Consider the following 20,626-nt stretch of genomic DNA (forward strand, 5'->3'; position numbering starts at 1 on the left):
ATAATGCATGCATTCTTTCAACTCATCAAATGCCTACAATAAATCTCAGGCATTGTGCTGGATGCTTGGAATACAGAAACAGCCAAGTTTCAGTCTCTTGCCTTTGGGAGGTCACAGTCTAATGGGGGAGATAGACTAGACAGATCATCTGGCTCATTGTAATAGGGGGAATTAGGGGAGCCAGGCTGTGTGGAGGGTCAGAGGAAGGAGGGGGAGGACATAGGGAGCCTGGGACCACTTTAAGGAGAAGGTATCCTGAATGAGGTGGGAAGACAAAGGCTTGGGTGTAGGCTGGGATGGGTTGAGGAATGGTATTCCAGAAAGATTGACTGGTTGAAGCAAACAGAGGTTCAGAATCATGAGACACTAGGATATGTTTCTGAGCCTCGACAAGTTGCTTGTGGCTGGAATGGAGGATATGTGGAGATCTGGGGGTAAAATGGGGATATGAGGAGAGCAGGGGCCAGATCATGGGGATCCCTAAGCTTGTGCAAATCAGCCTCATCTCCATCCTGAGTCCAGTGGCAAGTCTTTGAGGTATTTTAAGCAGGGGAGTGATGCCCAGATTTGTGTAGAAAGTGGGTGGAAAAGGGATAGCGGGGTGCAGTGGAGGAGGTGAACAGAGTGACAGCTATTGGAAGAGAAAGAAGAATTGCCCCAAATGAAGGCCAAAGCCTCATTTTAATGTACTGTTCCCAGGCAGCATGGACCTAAGCAAGGAGGCTTGAAGAAGGCCAAGCAGTGGTGCAGCAGGGCACCTAGAACTAGCACCTGCAGGCGCAAGTGGCCTTATTCTTGCCTCAGCCCCATCATGTGTGGCCTTCTCTCAGGAAAGTCACATGATCAGTAGGCAAGCTGACTGTAGGAACAGGTGCTGGGAAAAGCTAGAAAAAGAAGAAAAGCCTTTCACTTGTCTCTGCCTGTTAAGGGTTGTATCAACCTACAGCGATGACATTCCAACTTGTACTTGCCAAGTTAGTTCACCAGTCGGAACTTCTTACAAATAGATGGGACATGCATCGGCCATTTCTGAGTGTGGTGTGAGAGATTAAGTGTTAAATGTCATAAGGAAACAGCGTGAAGCCCAAGATAAGTGGCTGTGGTTGCTCCTGAGAGTCACGCAGAAAGCACATCCTCAAGGGACATGCTGGGGGCGGGCTGCTGGAGTGAGCAGTGGAAGCAGCGCTCCGCCTTGCCGGGGAGGGTTTGAAACGGATGGGAGGCCACTGTTGATGCTGCGACCCAAGACTGATGGTTCTTTTCTGCTCCCCACTTCCCGAACAGGTGCAGTGCCACACTTACACAGGGTACTGCTGGTGTGTCACCCCCGACGGGAAGCCCATCAGCGGCTCTTCTGTGCAGAATAAAACTCCTATATGTTCAGGTACCGTAGGGAAGGGCGGAAGGAGAGAAAAGGGGTGGAGAGAGACGCCTTGGCCGGTCTCCTGCATCTGTGGGTGGACCTCTGAAAGACTGGTGGTGGTTATGAGTCCTCTTCCCCGTCAGGGAGGAGTCCGCCTGAACGTGCTTGCTCTGTTGGGAGCTGGGTGATAGGGTCAGTATATGTCTCTGGGTATGTATTTCTTTATTTTGAGTTTAGGTTTCTGGTTCAATGCTCTTTACCCAAGCACAGTCTATAAGTTTACAGCTTGGGTGCTCTTGGTTGCTAGGGATCCTAGGCACACTTTATTGAGATAGATTTCAAGAGTGCACAGGAGTTCAGCATCAAAGGCTATGGTGAGCAATCAGTGATGTCTTTCATGGCTGCAGGAGAGGGGAGCGGTGGTCTGTGTTGCCATATGTTTGCCACCAGTGTAACATACAGTGATGGACAACATTCATGGCAGGGGTCCTGAAATCTGGCTGTCATCAGCGGTGCCTGGGGAATTCAAAAAGAACCCAAATGTTGAGGCTTCTTCAATATTTGGATACAGCAGGTCTAGAGTGAGACTTGGAGTCTACATGCCTATGAAGCTCCTCAGGTGGTTCTGATGCTGAGACAAATTAGGGAACCACTCTTTCACAGAGACCCTCCTAGTAAGTCCATAGGAAAAATCAAATCTTTTCTATTTCCAACTTTATGGGCATAGAGAAATTTTGTTCTTAGGTCAGTTTTGTGGGATTGTGTATTATGGATTTATAGAAACCCCACGCTTCCATTCTGATGGTAAGGAAATTCAAGTCACTCCCTTAATTCACTGTGCAGCTCAGCCTATGTTAAAAAAAAAAGTCTGTCCCACCCACCAGCTGCTTCCTATTTCTCTGTAATCTGTGTATATGAGATTTTATGTATTTACGTATTTTTAATTTTTAAGTGCAAGCAAAGTATAAAACATTATTCTAACGCCTATGGGAAATTCCAAACTCCAGCAGTCCTGTCCTAACATTTTTCTTTTTCCCCTAAATTTATTCATTTTTTTCGACCAGCCCTGCTATATAAGGGGAAGAGTGAGTGGAAAGGGCAGTAAGTATCTACATTAGGAAACCAAAATTTGCAGGCCAAAAAGGAAAGTTTACTTTATTTGTGGTTTACATGGAAACTGGAAACCTTAATTGGGGTTGGTGTGGGGAGGGGGAGGAATGAAACTTTCTTGCAAATGACCTGGAAAGTTTCATTTAAAGCAAACAAATGTGCTAGAAACAAGTCATGCAGGGTAATATAATTGAATTCGCACAAAACTCGTATATGGAGAAGGGGTCGGATGTGAACAGGGATGGATTTCTTCTCTTTTGTCGCGGGGACCTCTCCCGATGCCCTTCTATGCTTGAGCTGGCTGTGCCCTGTGTGTGGGGGGCAGGGCATCCCGGGGAAGGCAGGTGCAGCAGGGTCAGGACTGTCAGATGGGGGCGCAGGGCACCTGAGTACACGCAGGGCACCGCGTTTGGCCAAACGCACCCACTACCCACCCTCCTTGAGGATCGGGCTGCATCTAGAAAATTGTTTCCATGCCTCAGACTATTTTGGCCCATTCAGTACGATTGGGCCAACAATTTTCTACTTAATGCAGATGGAAAATCACCGATTTCCTGCCCTTACCGGCAAGGGATGTCAATCACTGCATTTGCAGTGAGAGGGGTTTTCTTTGCCGTCGGCCCTACTGACTGAACGTGGCTCAGAACGTGGAACTGGTGGGAAGTGGAGGCGAGGGGGCAGTGAGTGGAATGTTCAACAAAGGAGTTATGTGGATGTGGAATTTTGTAAAAATCTGCTCGAGACTATTGCCAGGGAGCCTGGAAATCATGGTTCATCTCAACAGTGCTGTGATACCAGTGACATTGATGTTAAACAAACCCCACTCACATGTGTGTATGTACTCACTTTGTATATAATGTTCCTAGTTGTGTATACAGTATCTATATACATAACCATATGCTCCTAACAGCAGGCTTTACCAGCTCTGAAAGAAACCAACCGCGATGCATTCTGAACGTCTGTGTTTTTGTTTCCCCTCTCACCCAAGGTTCGGTCACCGATAAGCCTGCGAGCCAGGGTAACTCAGGAAGGAAAGGTGAGTGGAGTTTCACGCTTTATCTAAATGTTTGCTTCTAAAGCCCGTCCAAGCAGGCGTTCTTAGACAAGATGGAAGAAGCCGGGGGTGAAAGCTAAAAGTGCCCTGCAGAGAGTCTGTATTCTTATTCTGTTCCTTCCCAGAAGCCCCGGAGGTAAGTAAAGCTCATCACCTCCCGGAATTTCTGAGAGAGATGAGCAGTGCACGTGGCAGGCGAGGACCCTGAGACCCTTGGTTCCTGGGAAGTTCAGTCAATCAACTACCGGTAACCACTGGCGTTAACCAGAAGCGCACAGTGAAGGCGGGCATGCCCAAGCCTACCCAGACTCTTCTATTTTGGAAACTCATCTGAGCATAATTTTTCCTCTCTGATTCTCCTTGATAATTGTTCTGGCACATCCAGAGTCTCTTCACTAAGACTACGATGCTCCATGGGCATGTGACCTGGGCAGCTGTGGTCTCGAAATTCTTGTTATTTTGCCCTTGAACTTGGGTTTTGTCAGCACAGTGCAATGGGACAATGAAGCATGCATGTGGGCAGTAGAGACACGTGTGCTATGCGTGTTCACTGTGGCTTCATTGTAGAGACACATGTACTGTGCATGTTCACTGTGGCTTCACTGACAGATAGCTTTTGTGATGAGGGCTACGGGTCTTCCATAACCTGCTTAGAATTTTCATTTTTCTTTACCTAGAAAGTAAGAACGTATTTGTTACTCAGTCATTGTCTGATTTTTGCGCCCCTGCCCCCCCCCCCACCCCATGGAATGTAGCCCACCTGACTCCTCTGTTCACGGGATTTCCCAGGCAAGAATACTGGAGTGGGTTGCCATTTCCTTCTCCAAGAGATCTTCCCAAGCCAGGGATCGAACCTGGGTCTCCTGCATTGTGGGCAGATTCTTTACTGTCTGAGCCACTAGGGAAGCCTTTCTTTACTTAGAACAATGACAAATAGCAAGTGGAAAAACACCATGACAAATCAAGAGAGAGACCATGGAGGAGAGGATCAGACTTAACATTTTAGTGTCTTTCGTGGCACCCTTTCTCTGGCTTTTTGAAGAAAAGGCTTTTTCACTCTGCACTGGGCCCTACAAATTGTGCAGTTGGCCTTGATGAGGGCATTTGTCTGAGTGCTGGTTAGTGGACTAGCCGACATGAGGAATGGGCCCCTGGGATGTGCTCACCATACTTTCCAGTATGGAAGACGCTAAGATTCGCCACTTCTTACCTCCAGAACAGCATACACACAGACAGCGGGTGGTTGCATGGAAAACAGGTTTCAATTTTATTGCCCATGCAAGCACTCCAGAAGCCTCATTTTGGGGTCTCAGGTAAAACCCAGGTGGAAGATCTCAGCTGAGTTTGAGCCCTCCTACTTGACTCTGAGCCTTGGGAACTTCATGCTCATAAGAGCTATGTGGAGAGTTGGGCCTGCAAGGATCAGAGTGGGGCAAGCAGGCTTATCCTACACTGCAGTCACAGAGAGACCAAGGTGAGGCCCTGGCCCTTGCCCCAGATGCTAATTCCATGGGGACCCAAAGAGGAGGCAGAGTCCCCCTGCTTGAATGGAGGAGCTGAAAGTCTGGAGAACCTGCTCTCCCTGCATGCAGGTGCTCCAAGAAGATATGGGAGTAGAGCTTGGTGATATCACCTCCTTCTAGAAACCATGGGCCAAAGGACCCAATGGGCTGCTTCCCTACCAGTGAACAGGAATGAGTAAGTGGGCAAAAAGTACTTCACAGCGCCAGGAAGACAGCCTTGAATGTTGGTGGTTCCCTTCTAGGAGGGAGGGCAGGAGAGGGGATAAACATTTCTTCCTGAAAAGATCTGAAATCATCAACTCTGTGAGTGGCATGTCTGTCTGTAATTGATTGGGGTTGGAAAAGGGAACTGCCTTTAGTTTTGCTTGTTGCCACTGAAGTCTTCAGGAGCATAAGCTTTAATCCTGGTCATGAGGTCCTGGTGGTAGGAAAAAGAAAGAGCAGCCATGCAGAACAGACCACCCAGACTTTCCCCACGGAGTGCATGATGCTGGGTGAAGCACCTGCCCCCAAAAAGGCCAACCAGAGCATCTGGCTTTTAAACTGCTCAGAGAAATATTTCCCAGGTTGTCTTGTATGTTGTGAATGACAATAGGAATCAGACCCGTGCTCACAGCAGGCTCTTGCTGATCCAGGTGGGAGAAGACAGGGGAATCTGATTCCTCCAGGGAGCGGGGTGGATAGAGTGTGAAGCCTGAAGTTTCTACCTCTTCACTCCCTTATCCTGGTGGGTTCCTCCATTCCAGATGGTGGTGTAGGGGCTTCCTCTTTGGTGCAAAGGCCTGGCAGGGGGGTGGGGGAAGATGCTAGGGTTCACTTGCTCCCTGGAGACTTGACTTCTGCCCAATGGCCCCTCTTTCCTTCTACTTTGGAGGGTTCCCAGAGGTGCTGCAGTCTGTGGGATCGCAAAGAGTCGGACACAACTGAACAACAGCAGAGGTGTTGAATCTCTTCTCTTTGTTTGCCACGGGCAGGGCAGTGAAAAGCCACCTGTAGGAAGGCCCACCTGAAGCCACACCTGTCCAGGAAGCTGGGGTTTGAATGGGGACAGAGTGCGAGAGGGCATTGGTAATATCCTGTGTCAGCCCCGCTGAGGTGCCTCTTCAGCTGCCACTTAAGAATGGAATGTGCTCCGGAGGGCAGCAGGTGGGAAGACACAAAGGGCCCTTGTCTGAGCTCGTGCCCACATGGGGGGTCTCCCAGAAGGCATCTCCCGAGAGCCGCAACTCCAGAGACCTGCCCAGAGGGATGCTTGGCCCAGAGGACGTCCAGAAAGGAGGCGAGGCTGGGGGTCTGGGTGCATGTATGTGTAGGGGCTGGGGTGGGGGGTGGGAGCAGGGGAGGAGCACACCCAGCTCTTTCTTTTCCCACCCTTCCGCCTTTTTGAACATGCTCCATGGACGGGACTTGGAGGGATTGGTTCTCTCCGCCTGGGAGGAATGAAAAGGCGTATTGTGCGACGGAGGGTCTGGTTGCCGGCCAGGAATCAGTCCTCTGAAGGCGAGGAGGAGAAAGGCAGAGTGGGAGGAGGCTGGGGGAGGAGGCCCGGGGAGATAGCAGGAGGCAGGAGAGAGGGAGAGAGGCCAGGCGGTAGCAGGTCACAGGCGTCTGGCCAGCAAGCAGGTCTGGGTCGCTCCTGCTCCTGGGTCCACAGGTGTGGGGCCCGAGGGGAGAAGTGGGGGGAAGGAGGCCTGGTTATCTTACCCAGATGCACGTGCTGCAGGAGAGGAGGAGGGTCAGAACTTCAGACTGTTTACTTAATCCCCTGGAATGTCTTCACTGTGCTCTGTTCTTTGGGCCCCTTGTGTTTCCCCGGACTCCTTTATGGGCACATGTGTGGTAATTAACACATGTGGGGGAGGTCCCGGGCCATGTGTTTGAGTTTCAAATATCCATTGATCTGGGGCACTCCCATCCTGCAGCCGTCCCTTCTCTGATGGTCCTCGCCCTCCGAGAGAGATGGAAGGGGTATGTGTGCATTTTGGGGGGGCAGGGGGCACACGTGCATCCACATATGTTTTATTGATGCTACAGAGGAATATCAGAAGAGAGGAAAGGACCCCCCAGCAACCCCTGAGTTCTGACCATCTGCTGCTAAAACAGTTGAAAGCTGCAGAAATTGAGAGGAAGGAATTTGGGGTTTCCATTGAAGTAGAAAAGTGACTGGGAATCAAAATGCGATTTAGAAGTGATGATTTTACCCTGAGCAGCTTCTCCTGGCCCACCAAGGCTTGTGGATTTTCCCGAGGTGCCTCTTTCAGGGGTCTAGATGCTAACAAATGTGGGTGATTTGAGAGAGTTTCCAGGATAACCTAACACAGAGTCAAGGACTGGTCCTAGGCTTCATTGCTTATGAAGTGCAGAAAGGACATTCTCAGCTTCCGGTGTGGTGTTGGTGGGGCAGGTGAAGAATGGGAGAACAGTGGGAGAGGACTTGGACAATGATTTCTGGCAGTTTCCGGGAACTTTTTCTTTGGAGCGCCTAGGATACGTGGCCAGTGAAAATTTAGGGTCATCGGGAGTTTTCCGCAGTTTGCTTTCTTAGTTCTAAGAGCTCTGGGAGTGAGCAGTGTAAGGAAAGTGAGAGAAGAATAAAAACATTTAGAAAACTGCTCTCTTTTCTGCACGTGCTCCTGTATTTGTCAAGCCAGCCTTGGAGAGAAGCGGAACCTCCAACATTCAGCTCCTAGAGACTTCTTTTATTGCGCCCTCAAGCCCCGCCCCTCCGCTGACGGCTCCGTAGCCTGTGCTGCAAGCGCAGAGTGGGCTGCAGTTATTTTTCCAGCGTCTCTGGGCCTCGGTTTTGAGGATCTCTCGCGGTGTTTGGTCTACACGTTGATGCCAGCTTGGAGACCTTTGTCATGCAAACGGTGGAGCCATCAGCACTCCCTCTCAGGGCCTAGGGATGTGCTTCCGGCAGGGATGATGGATGGCAGGTCTCCCAGATGAAGGGGCTCGTGTGGTCTCTAGCCTCTGCCCTCACGGGGGCTAAGTACATCTGAAGGGTTTCCTTGCATTGTCTCCAACCTGGTGGAGGTGTGCAGAGCCAGCCGTCTCAGAGCATCCTATACACAGAATGTCGCCCGTTCACGGGTCTTTCACCTCTTCCCAGCCACCTCTTTTTTCTCTTCTCTCAGCCCAGAGACGGCGGCTAGATTCACGGTGATCTGTCAGCCTTGCCACGAGATGGCTTAAGTCTGATTACCTTCCAGCCTGGGCTGGATTTGAATGGAGATGGGCAACTGATGACCTCTATGTGCTGACCTCGGATTTCCCTGTGGAGAACCATTCCTTCTGATGCATGCCTGCTACAAACTGCACCTAAGTAGCTCCAGGCCCATGAGATGCAGCTCTTTTCTTCTCTGCGTGCAGGTCGCTGTCTGGTGTCCGAGCCACCCTGACCAAGCCTGGCATATCAGTATATCAGCTTCAAAGAGATCAGCTGCAGAAGGGGTGTGCACGAGTGTGCTTGAGCGTTCACATGTGCCCCTCATCTCCCACTACCCAAGTTCATTACTCCCCCAGCAGGGAGTAACTCCATCTACTCAACTGCCCACCCTCCACCTCAGCCCCTATTCTGGGGTCTCCAGAAGAAAGTTTACGAATGGAGGATACCTGATTTCCGAGGAGTGGAGAGGAAACAGGGTTTGTGATCTGGATTCTAACGAGTCCCCTGGTGTTAGTGACCACTGGTGTTTTATACTTGGCTGTTTTATTCTTTCATTCAACAAATATTCATTGAGACTTCAGTGCCAGCTTTGTTACAGTCCCTGAGGACCCAGTGGCGGGTGAAATGTAAGAGCCCTCAGCTCGTGGAGCTCACACTCTATGCTCTTAGCCTCTTCTTGTCGAAGGCATCATCACGGAGGGGAAGCCTCCCAGAGGAACACAGACTTCTAGATGCTGGGATACTGGGAAGCAGGGGAGGGATGGCAGGTGGCCCCTCCAAATGCCCTGGCCAGCAGCTCCCAGGATCAGAGCCTCTAAGGAGAGACCCTTGGAAGAGGCTGCCTGGGATGAGCATGGTGCACTGGCAAGTTCTTGATTCTTCTGCCTGGTACCTTTGTGGGGCTCCTGAAGTCTAGGGGATGCTTTGACCTTGTCTGGCCACTGAGGACATGTTCTTTGGCTGAATGAGTTCAGTTCCAAGTGTGGCCCAGCAAGCTGGAGGGAGGCAGGGATATCAGCCTGTGGGTGGACAGGCCTTGGGGCCACATCTGAACCACTCCTCCAGCCCTAAGCGCCACGTAGCTCCTGTGGTCAAGGCCAAGGAGTTGTCACTCTCCGGTCCTGTTGTACCTGTTGAAGGAAAGCCATGAGGTTCAAGGGCTGCTTATTCCAAAATTTATGTGGAAAGGCAATGGCGGTGTTGTTGTTTAGTCCTCAAGTTGGGTCTGACTCTTCCCTACCCCACGGGCTGCAGCACGCCTGGCTTCCCTGTCCTTTACTACCTCCCAGAGAAGGCAATGGTGCTACAGTAGCTGAAACAATTTTAAAAAAGAAAGTGAGAGGAATCACTGTATGTGATTTTTTTTTTAACCAAGAGATCTTTAATATTTTACTCCCTTCATGACCCTTTATGAATTTTCAATCCATGCTTTGCTTTGGTCATCTAAACAAATGTGGTGACTCCATATTTTTAAATGTCTATTTTATTCTGTTTTTATTTATTTTTGACTTAGTTTTCTAAGAGTAGTTTTAGGTTCACAGCAGAATTAAGAGGAAGGTCCTGAAATTTTCTATATGCCCCTGTCCCCACACATGTGTTGCTTTCTCCACCATCAAACCCCCCCCCCCCCCGACCCCCGCCAGAGTGGGTACCTTTGTTACAACTGTGAACCTGAATTGACACACCATGAACACCCAAAGTTCACAGTTTATATTAGGATTCACCCTTGGTGTCGTATACTCTGTGGGAATAGACACATGGGTAGTGGTATCCACCGTTATAGTATCATACGGAGTATTTTCACTGTATGTTGACATAAGGATCAACAGAACAGAACAGAGAACCCAGAAATAGACCTACACAAGCTCGGCAAACTGATTTTTGAAATGTGCAAAAGGAATTCAGTGGAGTAAAGATAGTCCTTTCAACAAATGGTGCTGTAGCAATCGGGCACCCAATAGACAAAAACAAAACAACCTGCCAAGACCTTCAGCCTAAACCTCACACCTCATACGAAAATTAAGTCAAAATGGATCTTGGACTTCAATGTAAAATCTAAAGCTATTAAAACTTTTATAAGAAAACATAGGAGAAAATTTTTAGACCTGATAGGTGGGTGAGCCTTGAGCTTTAGTGTTGTAGAATACCAAACATGTGATTCAAAAAAATTTTTAATTGATAAATTGGACTTAACCAAAATTGAAAACTTGCTTTCAAAGTATCTTGTTAAGGAAATTAAAAACTACAGACTTGGAGAAAATACTTACAAACCACCTATCTGACAGAGGACATATGAACATATAAAGAATGCTTAAAAACTTAACAGTTGAAAAACAATTTAATTTAAAAATGGAAAAAATACATGAGTAAGCTTCTCACCTAAACACATATAAAGAGGGCAAATAAACACACAAAAAGACGTTCAACGTCATTAGCTATAAAAAGTGCAAATTAACCAACAAGGACCTGCTACATAGCACAGGGAAGTAGACTCAGTATTATGTAATAACCTACAAGGGAAAAGAATCTGAGAAAGAATATGCATATATATATGCATAACTGAATTGCTGTGCTATACAACCAAAGCTTACATGATATTGTAAATCAGCTATACTTTGATCAAAAATTTTAAAGTGCAAAGTAAGAACACGGTAAGATATCACTACACACCTATTAGAAGAGCTAAAATAGTGACAATACCAAATGTCGCTGCAGAGGAACTGGATCTTTCATAAATTGTTGATAAGAATGTGAAATGATACAGCCGCTCTGGAAGTTTCCTAAAAAGGTAAACAACAAAACATATGCTTACCATATAATCTAGTGATTGCACTCCTGATTATTTATGCCAGAGAAATGAAAACTTATGTCCACACAAAAACCTGTACACAAGTAGTCACAGCAGCTTTCTCTGTAATAGCCAAGGGTAAAAACAACCCAAACGCCCTTCAGTGGGGGAAACAAACTGAGGTGCATCCACACCATGGAATACTATTCAGTAACGTAAAGGAGCACACTGCTGACACACGCAGCTGACACGCGCGGCAACAGCTGGAAGGATTTCAAGGGCATTATGCAGAGTGAAAAAGTCCAGCCTCCAGAGATCGTCTCCTGCGTGATGCCATTTCTATAACATTCTGAAGATGACAAAATTATAGAGATGGAGAAAGCGTTAGTGGTTACCAGGGGTGAAAGATGAGATGAAGAAGGGGAAGTGTGATTATAAAAGGGTAGCGCATGGCATATCTTTGTAGTGATGGGCTAGTTCTATATTTTGATCGTGGTGGTGGTTGCATGAATCTGCACATGGATAAAGTCACATAGAGCTACACGCCGCCCATCCAACCAGACACCCAGCAACAAGCACATGCAAAACTGGTGCGATGTGAATAAGGTCCCTGGATTATACCAATATCCATTTCCTGATTTCGATATTATACTATTATGATGTTATCTATATAATTATGTTACCTGTAAAGATGCTTGCTACGTTGGAGGAAACTGGGTGGAGGGTTCATGAGGCCTCTCTGTTTGCAATTACCTGTTGAACGTCATTTCTAGTTTAAAAAACTAGCCCAGTTTCTGTGTGAACCCAGCTCTGAGCCAGCTCTGCTGCTGCCAGTGCCACGGATGCCCTACACCCCACCCCTCTCACCACCCTCTTCTTCCATCTCTGGTTTACCCTTTTCGCCAGCCCTTTGTTTCTGTTCTAACTCAAGATAATATGGAGCTTGATGATGTGGGGAACTGCTTGCAAAAAGACAGTTTTAAGCTTGTTTTCACTTGTATTGGGAAGGAGGGTGCATGTGGGTGGTCAGATGTAGAGCACTGATCTCTCACTCTGGAAAGGACCTGAAGTACTCAGATAACTTCTGTTCTCAATGGTCAGAATCAGGACAGCTCAGAGTACATTTCTGAGCCTTGTTGGTCATGGGACCTCAGGAAATGTTGAGGTTAACTAGCAACTCCATCCTCCCCCTGGTATGATTCGGGCCAGGTTCTTAAGGGACATTTCTGTAAACAGACACTGTTGTCTCCCTGTGATGCCCGGAATAAGTCATCTCGACTTTCATACTGGGTCTGAGTCACATGCTGAGGGGGACGATGGCACTGGAATAAATGTAGTCCCTTCAATAGCAAGAACCTTCCAACACTTCTACTGGGCTGAAGTTTATCTCCATGTCTTGCAGCCTGAATGAATCCAAGAGGGAGGGTGACCAGTGATGGACCAGGGTTTGGGCAGAACCCAAGAATCGAAGCAGACTTGGGATCATTGAGAAACTTTCTCAGTCTCGGGCTGTGGGTGGTGGTTTCTCTTTCTCTCATTCTCCAAGGCTCCTCAGTCTCAAGACCCCAAGAGATGCCATTAATACAGATTCCTCCTCTGGCCCCTTTGACACATTTGCTTTTGAAGGACCTGGAAGAGAAAGCTCTTTGTATGTGGTCAGAATAAACTCATTGTACACCCAAACAATTAACTCCTCAATGGACTTGCCAGCCCCTTGAAAGGCCCAGCCCTGCCTCCTTGGACCTCTTGGGCTCTATTCAGTCCCTTAAGCACACCAATGTTTTGGGGGTTTTGTTTTGTTTTGTTTGTTATTCTGAAAAGTCTTTCCTTGCGAATAGTCAGAGCGGGTCAACATTGTCCTCAGTGCGGCATTTAGCTCCACTCGCCAGCGAATGTCAATCAGGAGTCAAAAAGCCAAACAGAGGAGGCTTTGAACAGTGTCATTGGGGGTCGAAGTGACTTCCAGCTGTCTGTGCATGGGCCAGGCCTTCTTGCAGGGCAGGGAATTGTGGTGTCACATAAACCCACTGTCTGGATGGGCTTACAGGGCCCATGCTGGGGGCTGTGGCTCTCTGGGGCTGCACCTGCGAGGGGAGGTGTGGTTGGGGGGCTGGGGAATTTTGGAGAGGCCAGATGCCTGCTCCGGGCCTGAGCAGTTGCCAGTACCGCTTGCTCACTGCCTCTGGGGTCTTGAACAAATCACTTCCCTGCGCTGAAGCTCAATCTCTTTTCATCTGCTTGGTGACTTCCTGTGCCCTGGCCAGTGGCAAGAATAGATGAAGAAAGCAACCTGCTAGGAACTCTGAGTGTTACAAAATGTGGTAACACGTACTATTCTTGATCTTGACATCATCCTTGAGAAATTTTCTCAAGTTTGACTGATTTTGTTTCAGCTGTTGTTGTTCAGCTGCTCAGTTGTGTCTGACTCTGCAACCCCCCATGGACTGTGGCACGCTGGGCTCCCCTGTCCTTCCCTGTCTCCGGGAGTTTGCTCAGATTTGTGTCGATTGAGTCTGTGATGCCATCTAATCCTCTGTTCCTCTGGTGCCCCCTGCTCCTTTGGCCTTCAGTCTTTCCCAGCATCAAGGTCTTTTCCAACGAGTCGGCTCTTCACAACATCCTAAGTCAGCCTTAGGATTTCTGTATTTCTGTGCCCAATCTCAGGGCCACATCATTTGGAATAATGAGTGTTATGTTTCTATCTACATATGCCCATGGGATTCTTCAGGCAAGAATACTGGAGTGGGTTGCCATGCCCTCCTCCAGGGGACCTTCCCGACCCAGGGTTCAAACCCGTGTCTCTTATGTCTCCTGCATTGGCAGCCGGGTTCTCTACCTCTAGGGCCACCTGTAAACCCCTCTTTTTCTTTAATGTTTCCAAATTTACCTTTTCTCCCTGTAAGAGAAATGATCATCTTTGAACTGTGTTTTTTTTTTTTTTTCAATATTCTATCTTCTTCTCCATCAGGAAGAGTATTATGGCATCAAAGAAAAATAAAGTCTTACTATTGCAGGTCTGTAAGAATCACCAAGCGTGAACATACACACACATGAAATCATCATGTGCGTATGTGTAAACTGAAATTCAGATGTATTTTTCTTTAAGCTCTATGGAAGAGTCTCCCCCCAAATTAAGGATCACTCAGATAATCTAGCTACTGCCTCCTGATGGTGTATCTGTGACGTCTTTGGTGCTCTGTCCCTCTTTGGCTTTAAAATCTTTATTAAGGTATAATTACACACCATAAAATTTACCCACTGTAAATGTACATTTCAGTGAATTTAGTACATCTGTAGAGAAGTACAGCTATTACCAGAGAACATTTCCATCACTTCCCGAAGAAACCTTGTACCCATTTATAGTTATATTGACCCTCTCCTCCAGGCAACCATGTATCTGCTTTCTATCTCTATAGAGTTACCTTTACTAGGCATTTTATATAATGGGGTCATACCATATGTAGTATTTGCGCATGGCTTCTTTTACATAGTGTAATATTTTTGAAGTTCAACTATATTATTACATGTATCAGTAATTCATTCCTTTTAATTGCTAAATAATACTCCGTTGTATGAATGTATCACCATTTGGTTACCTCTTCACCAGCAGAAGAACATCTGGATTATTTCCAGTTTGAGGCTATTAATGAATAATGCTGCTATGAATATGTGTGTATATGTCTTTGGGCAGATATGTCTTTATTTTTCTTGGATAGAGTCCCAGGAGTAAAATTTCAAGATTGATTGGTAAGTTTATGTTTAATTTTTAAAGAAATTGTCAGACTGTTTTCCAATGTAGCGACCCAACTTTACATTCCCATGAAGAGTGAATGAGGATTTGAGCTCCTCTGTATCCTTGTCACTTAAGAGTGTCTTTTAAAAATTTTTTTAGCCATTCTAGTAGGTACATGGTGGTATCTCATCGTGGTTTTAATTTGTGGTTTCCTAACAGTTAATGCTATTGAACATCTTTTTGCATATCTATTAGCTGTCCGTGCATCTTGGAAATGTTTATTGAAATATTTTACCCATTTTGAAATCAGGCTGTTTGTCGTCTTACTGGGTTGTAAGGTTTACTTGATTTTTTGTTGTAAAAACTGTCGAATTTTCATGCTGCAAATCCAATTTTAAAAGTAAGCAGTTGGATAAGATGATTTAACACTTGATGATTGAATGCCTTCTTTAAGAGGCCTGTAGAGTCTTTTATAGACACAGTGTCCTGAGGCTAGGATGCAGTCATTCTTCACTTTTAGAAGAGGATATCACTGCCCAGAGAAGAAACGCGAGGGGTTCAGGTTATCCAACTTAGTGGATGTCAAGTCGGGGTCTGCACAGTGACCCCACTGGAAACTGGGAGGCCAGGGGTACACGTATAAACTTTTCTCTCTCCCCAGGGCCCAGTGTAGGGCTCAGTGTGGGGCCTGGTGTCGCCCCAGGGCTTGCCAGGAAGCAGGCTTGATGTGGACCTTGGACCCAGGCCTTGGACCTATGTTTGGGAGAAGGGTGCGCTTGTTTGCTGGGTTGGACGCCAGGTGCCCAGGTGCCCGGAGATGATGGTCAGAGGGTCCTGTTGGCTTTGGCTTGGCTCCCCATCCTCGGGGCATGCTGGATGTCACAGGTGGTTCTCCTGGCAGCAGGGCACTTGTCTTTTCTCACTTCATAAAGATTTCCAGCTAAGGCCTCCATGGTGGCAGTGCAGCTGTATGTCTTCACCCTCGGTGACCCTACCCTGCAGGAAGATTCGCTCCCTACACGTGGCTTCACGCTTTGTGGGCTTCTGAACCTGCATCTGGGCAATTGTGGAGGTCCTCGACTTCCCCGGGGCGGGGGGGAATCTGGAAACCCTCCTTCCTCTCCTTGAGCAGCAGACTTCTTTGCTGATTGCTGGACCAGATGGACTGTCCCAGCCTCTCCTGTCAGTGATGGGAGAAATAAACAGAGTATTTTCTGTCTTCCTGCTCCAGAGAGAGAGAGATACAGCTCTTAGAGTATGGGATGATTTTAATTGAATATCAAGATATCGCATAAGCCATTTTGCACTTGGCTTGTCACCATTGTCCCTGTGAGAATGTTTGATTTCTCACTTTCCCTTTGTTACCTTTAAGACTTCTGAAAGGAAGCCACCCTGTGTGGAGGGGCTGAGCACACTGTGCTGGGCTATTTAGACTGTGAACCCTGCATCCGGCAGGAGCAACCAAATGTGCATTGCAGCTGCCAAAAGACTTCATTCAGTGGTTCATTGAATTCAGCGGAAAGGGGTGTTAATAGAGTTGGGGAAGTGATGCTATTAAAAAAAATGACATTGTGTGTTTTTCCACTGTGTTTATTCTCCCTCAATGACTTCCAGATCAAATGGGCAGTTTGGTGTCAAAAGATGACTGTTCAGGACTCCAGTTTGAGGCAAATAAGATATTCAGCTTCATTATTCCTCTCCTCCAGGGGCACCTCGTGTCCGGGGATGATCGTCGGCTTGTTCAGGATCGCCCTGGCCCCTGTGGGAATTGGGTCTTACGTCGGCACGTGACAGTAATAGCAGGGTCAGGTGTCACGCAACTCAGAATGCTGGCCTCAACCTCCAGCAAGCGTCAGGATCTCCACAGCTATTGAATCTTAAGATCCCAGGGGTGGGGCATTGGTGTGAAAAAAGGGATCCGCGCTCTGTGCTCTTTCTCCTTCCCCTGATAAGAGGCAGGGAAGTCTGCCAAGAGTTCTGGGAGCTCCAAATGGTGGAGGTTGTTATTACTGATGATCTGACCGGCGTTGCAGACGATATGAGAACTTGTATTCTCCATTAATAGTTAATGCTTGGAGAATATAGTGTTTAGTCCCCAAAGATCGCTGGGGGTCTTGGGAAGAAGGGATTGTGTAACCGCAGTGTCTGAGACTGAAGTGCTCACCTTCCTTTCTCTTGCTGAGGGAGAAAACAGAAAAATCGTGGATCTGTGCATTCTCAATGTAAGTAAAGATACCTGTTCCCAGCTTTCAACAAAGAGATGAAAATTGTTTTCGGGGGGCGCAAAAGAACCCTTTCTATTTTTACATATAAAGTACTGACATACATACAGTACGTAAATATACAGTGTATACAGAGATACAGTGTATCCTTGTTATTAAAATTTCATTAGGAAACTAGTTAAGGAGAAAATGCCTAAAAATGCTCCTTAGATAGACAATAATAAAACAAAAGTTGAGAAACAGTGTTCAAAATTAAGGTTTGGGGATCTTGATGAATGTAATTCAAAGTCCTGAAAAGTAGATAAAGCCTGCACTTACTCTGACCTGTAGAGGTTCTTGGTCTGCAGAGAGAGCTGCCAACACTACTCTGACCATAAGTGTTAAGACTTTGTCACTGAGAACTCCCTGCTCCTAGCATCTGTGTTAGAAATTTCAAAGGAAACCCAGAGTGCAATTACTCATGTTCCCTCTCATTTTGTCTGTCTCCATGTCTCCTTGGGAATTGGTTTCACAGTTACAAGCGTTCTAAGAAAAAAAAAAAAAAAGTGTTCTAAGGATTCCCAATTCTTTTCAGTTCAGCATGCTGGAGAGAGAATGGTCCTTCTTACCCTCACTTCATTTCTAGATGAGGACGGAAAAATAGCTAGGGGTTTGGGAGGGAATGGTGCCATGGTCTTTGGTTTTCTTCAGACTCTTCAGTGAGGGCCACTAGAAAGGTACTGGGTTGGTCCCTTGCACAAGAGGGCAGGAAGGAGCTGGGGACATCAGCACTTGACGTCATAAGTGTGCTAGCATCTCCCAACGTGCCTGGCCAGAGCTAAGGGCTCCTGGGAAGACAGCACTCCCAGCTTTCCCGGGGAAACAGCAAGGGCTAACAGTCATGCTGCTGCAGAGTCATGAGACGGGGTCCTCCAGAGCCATGATAACTTGGGTTCCTTCCCTGGAATGGCGAGCATGCACCTGGATTTGTCTTACTGTTGGTGTCTCGTCTGTGTTGCTCTTTTCTTTCTTGCTCTTTTCTTCTTTCTTTTCTTTTTCTTTGATCTGTTCCTTGGGACTTGGCCGGGCCATGTGCAAACCCCAACCATTCAACAGTGCTGGAGAGTAGATAGTATTTACCTCAATAATGGTAGTCTCCTTTCGATTCTTTTTAACCCTCAATTCAGATGACGGGTCTAAGCCGACACCCACGATGGAGACCCAGCCGGTGTTCGATGGAGACGGTAAGCTCTTGTATTACTTCAGATTCGCGTTGTCCCACTGTTTTCAGATTTGGGACAGGTCTTTCCTTCGGATGTTTGTTTAAGTTTTACTATTATTTTTTTTCCCCTTTTTTAATTTCAATTTTTCCTGGTTTAAGCTGGGCTGTTTTTAACGTTTTTAAAAAATGCAAACCCTCCCAGGAACTAGTACACCCTCCACTTCTGGAAAGGCCCTCTGTTCTTGCCAGGCTTCCTGCCTGGCCGCTAACATCCAACAATAACACAGCCTGGATGGACCCTGCAAACTGCCAAGACCGAGGAGCCATGGCTGAGAAAGACAGGCCGGCAGCATCGTTTTTCTAAATGAGTCAGCTCTTATAAGTCCTTGTAGCGCTCTGTACCCAGCATTGTGCGAGGCCTGCTGGGGACGAAGGAGAAATAGATAAGATGAAAGCCTTTGCTCTCAACAGAGTGGCAACTATTGGAGAATTTATGTATGAAGCTACGTGGTCTCAGTTTTATTTCCTCTGTGATAGACATTTCCAGAAGAAAGAGATCACAGTGGTCTGCGAAAAGATTCTGTGAAGAGAGGGAACTTGAGCTGGATCTGAAAGTGTGAGGGAAGAATCAGGGTGTTCCGGGCAGGGACAAAAGAGGGAGTATGGTGGAAACAGAGCGTAAGGAGGAAAGTCGCAGGAAGGAGACTGGTGCATGGAGTTGGCGTGGCTGACTTCCAGGGACCGTGAGAGTTGAGTCCAGACATTGAGGGAAGAGAAATTCTAGATCAAGAGAAATAGTGGTAGTTGGTGGCAAAACAGGCTGGGTATCTCTGGAGGTCTGAGGAGTGGACAACTGGAACTTGGATGCAGAAGGCTGGCTTCAGTTTGTGTTTGAGCTGCTCAGGGCCTACATCCTTCAGCGTGCTTTGCTAAATACTCCAGGTTCCCATGAGGGGGAGCAGGAAGCTTGGCAGAGTGCAGTTTCTAGAAAGTCTGACAATGAGATGTGGTGCTCAGTGCAATATACCTTTTAGTAGCTTTCAGCTGAGTATACCCAGGCTTGGATCCTAAGATTGGACAGTGAGACAGAGGAACAAAAAGAAGTGATGTCACTTGTTGGAACTATTGGCTAAGAATGGCCCTAGCCCAGGCTCAGCTCTAGACAGAAACACAAGATAGCCTTTGCAGCTGGCCATGGAGTGGAACACATGTGTGTTCATGCCTAGAAGTTCAAATGTTTCTGTGATCCACAAATGTCCTGGATCATTGGTGAGTCTGGGACCCTGGACCCTGAGCAATCTGGGCAGGAAATGGGGACCATGTCAACTTGGAAGACCTTTCCAACGTACTCATGAAAGGTCTCATCTCCAGTACTCAGGGGCATCCTCAGATTTCCACAGCACCGGTCCACTGGGTGACCCCAGCCCTGGAGAGCCTGGTGGCCTCCTGGAGCTCTCTGGAATGAAGAATTCAGCCTCTGTTTGATGAGAAACCATTAGAAAAGAGATTGAAGCATACATTAGACCCATTACTTTCTTTCCCATGTGGAGCAGAGTCTCAGCAAGCTAAAATCTGCTGTGGCTCAGGTGTTTCTTCCAAAATGGTCTCTGTGGTTTTTTTGGCATTGGTTTGTTGATTTATTTCCTTTAAATCTTCTTCCAGGCAAGCAGCTGAGAGAGACTTGGCTTGGCCCATTTTCCTCACCTCCTGGGATAATATTTTTATTCCTGGATGGAGTGGCTCAATGCCTCTGGACTCTGACCACTCTGCCTCCCAGCGCAAGAGGCCCTAGCTGGCTCCCCTGAGCTGATGGAGAGGAGCTTCCATAGGGAGCAAGAGGCTGTTGGGATGAAGTGGACATGGGATGAGGGAAATGGCTCCATCTTTGATGCCTCAGGCTTTTAAAAAGTCTAGGGGTTACATCCCAAGTTTCATACTCTCTGTTGCCCAGACTTTATTTTCTCTCTTCTTTTTTTTTTTTTCAGAAATCACAGCTCCCACTCTCTGGATTAAGCACTTGGTAATCAAGGACTCCAAACTGAACAACACCAACATAAGAAATTCAGGTAAATTATCTGCCTTGGATTGTGTGCATACCTGATCTACCCATGGGTGCCACATGGTTACTCCATGACTGTCATTGTGTGGGGTTGGGCAAGTCATTTCAATGTTTTGGCCTTCAATTTCTTCCACAGCTGTAAAATGAGAAGATGAGATGAGTTAATCTCTTCCAACTTTAATTGTCTTCAGTTAGGACTCAGGGATCATCTTTCATAAGTAGTAGATCCTTTTAGCTAAAAAAAATAGTTTGATGGTATGTTTTAGTATTCTAATTGACTTTCTATGTGTAATACAGAAGAATTTGGAAGAATGGCTGGGCATAGAGAAGTTGGACTTCAAACCTAAAGAACCTTGGATCTATGTGTTTTTAAGGCCCTAACTAACTGCCTACAATCACGTCTT

At 47.0% G+C, this 20,626-nt stretch overlaps 1 protein-coding gene across 4 annotated transcripts in view; it reads left to right on the top strand.

Moving 5' to 3' along the window:
- Nucleotides 1–20,626, top strand: part of SMOC1 (SPARC related modular calcium binding 1) — a 144,661-nt gene that overhangs the window by 87,313 nt on the left and 36,722 nt on the right. For 2 of the 4 annotated variants that reach the window (XM_027971960.2, XM_027971961.2), the window contains exons 4-7: nucleotides 1,285–1,384; nucleotides 3,462–3,509; nucleotides 18,096–18,185; nucleotides 20,149–20,229. In XM_027971960.2, coding sequence (XP_027827761.1) covers nucleotides 1,285–1,384; nucleotides 3,462–3,509; nucleotides 18,096–18,185; nucleotides 20,149–20,229 — 319 coding nt within the window. The remainder of the gene's footprint in view (nucleotides 1–1,284; nucleotides 1,385–3,461; nucleotides 3,510–18,095; nucleotides 18,186–20,148; nucleotides 20,230–20,626) is intronic. The other 2 variants (XM_027971962.2, XM_027971963.2) reach the window with 1 other exon arrangement.

This window comes from Ovis aries, chromosome 7, assembly GCF_016772045.2.
Source record: "Ovis aries strain OAR_USU_Benz2616 breed Rambouillet chromosome 7, ARS-UI_Ramb_v3.0, whole genome shotgun sequence".
Lineage (NCBI taxonomy): Eukaryota > Metazoa > Chordata > Mammalia > Artiodactyla > Bovidae > Ovis > Ovis aries.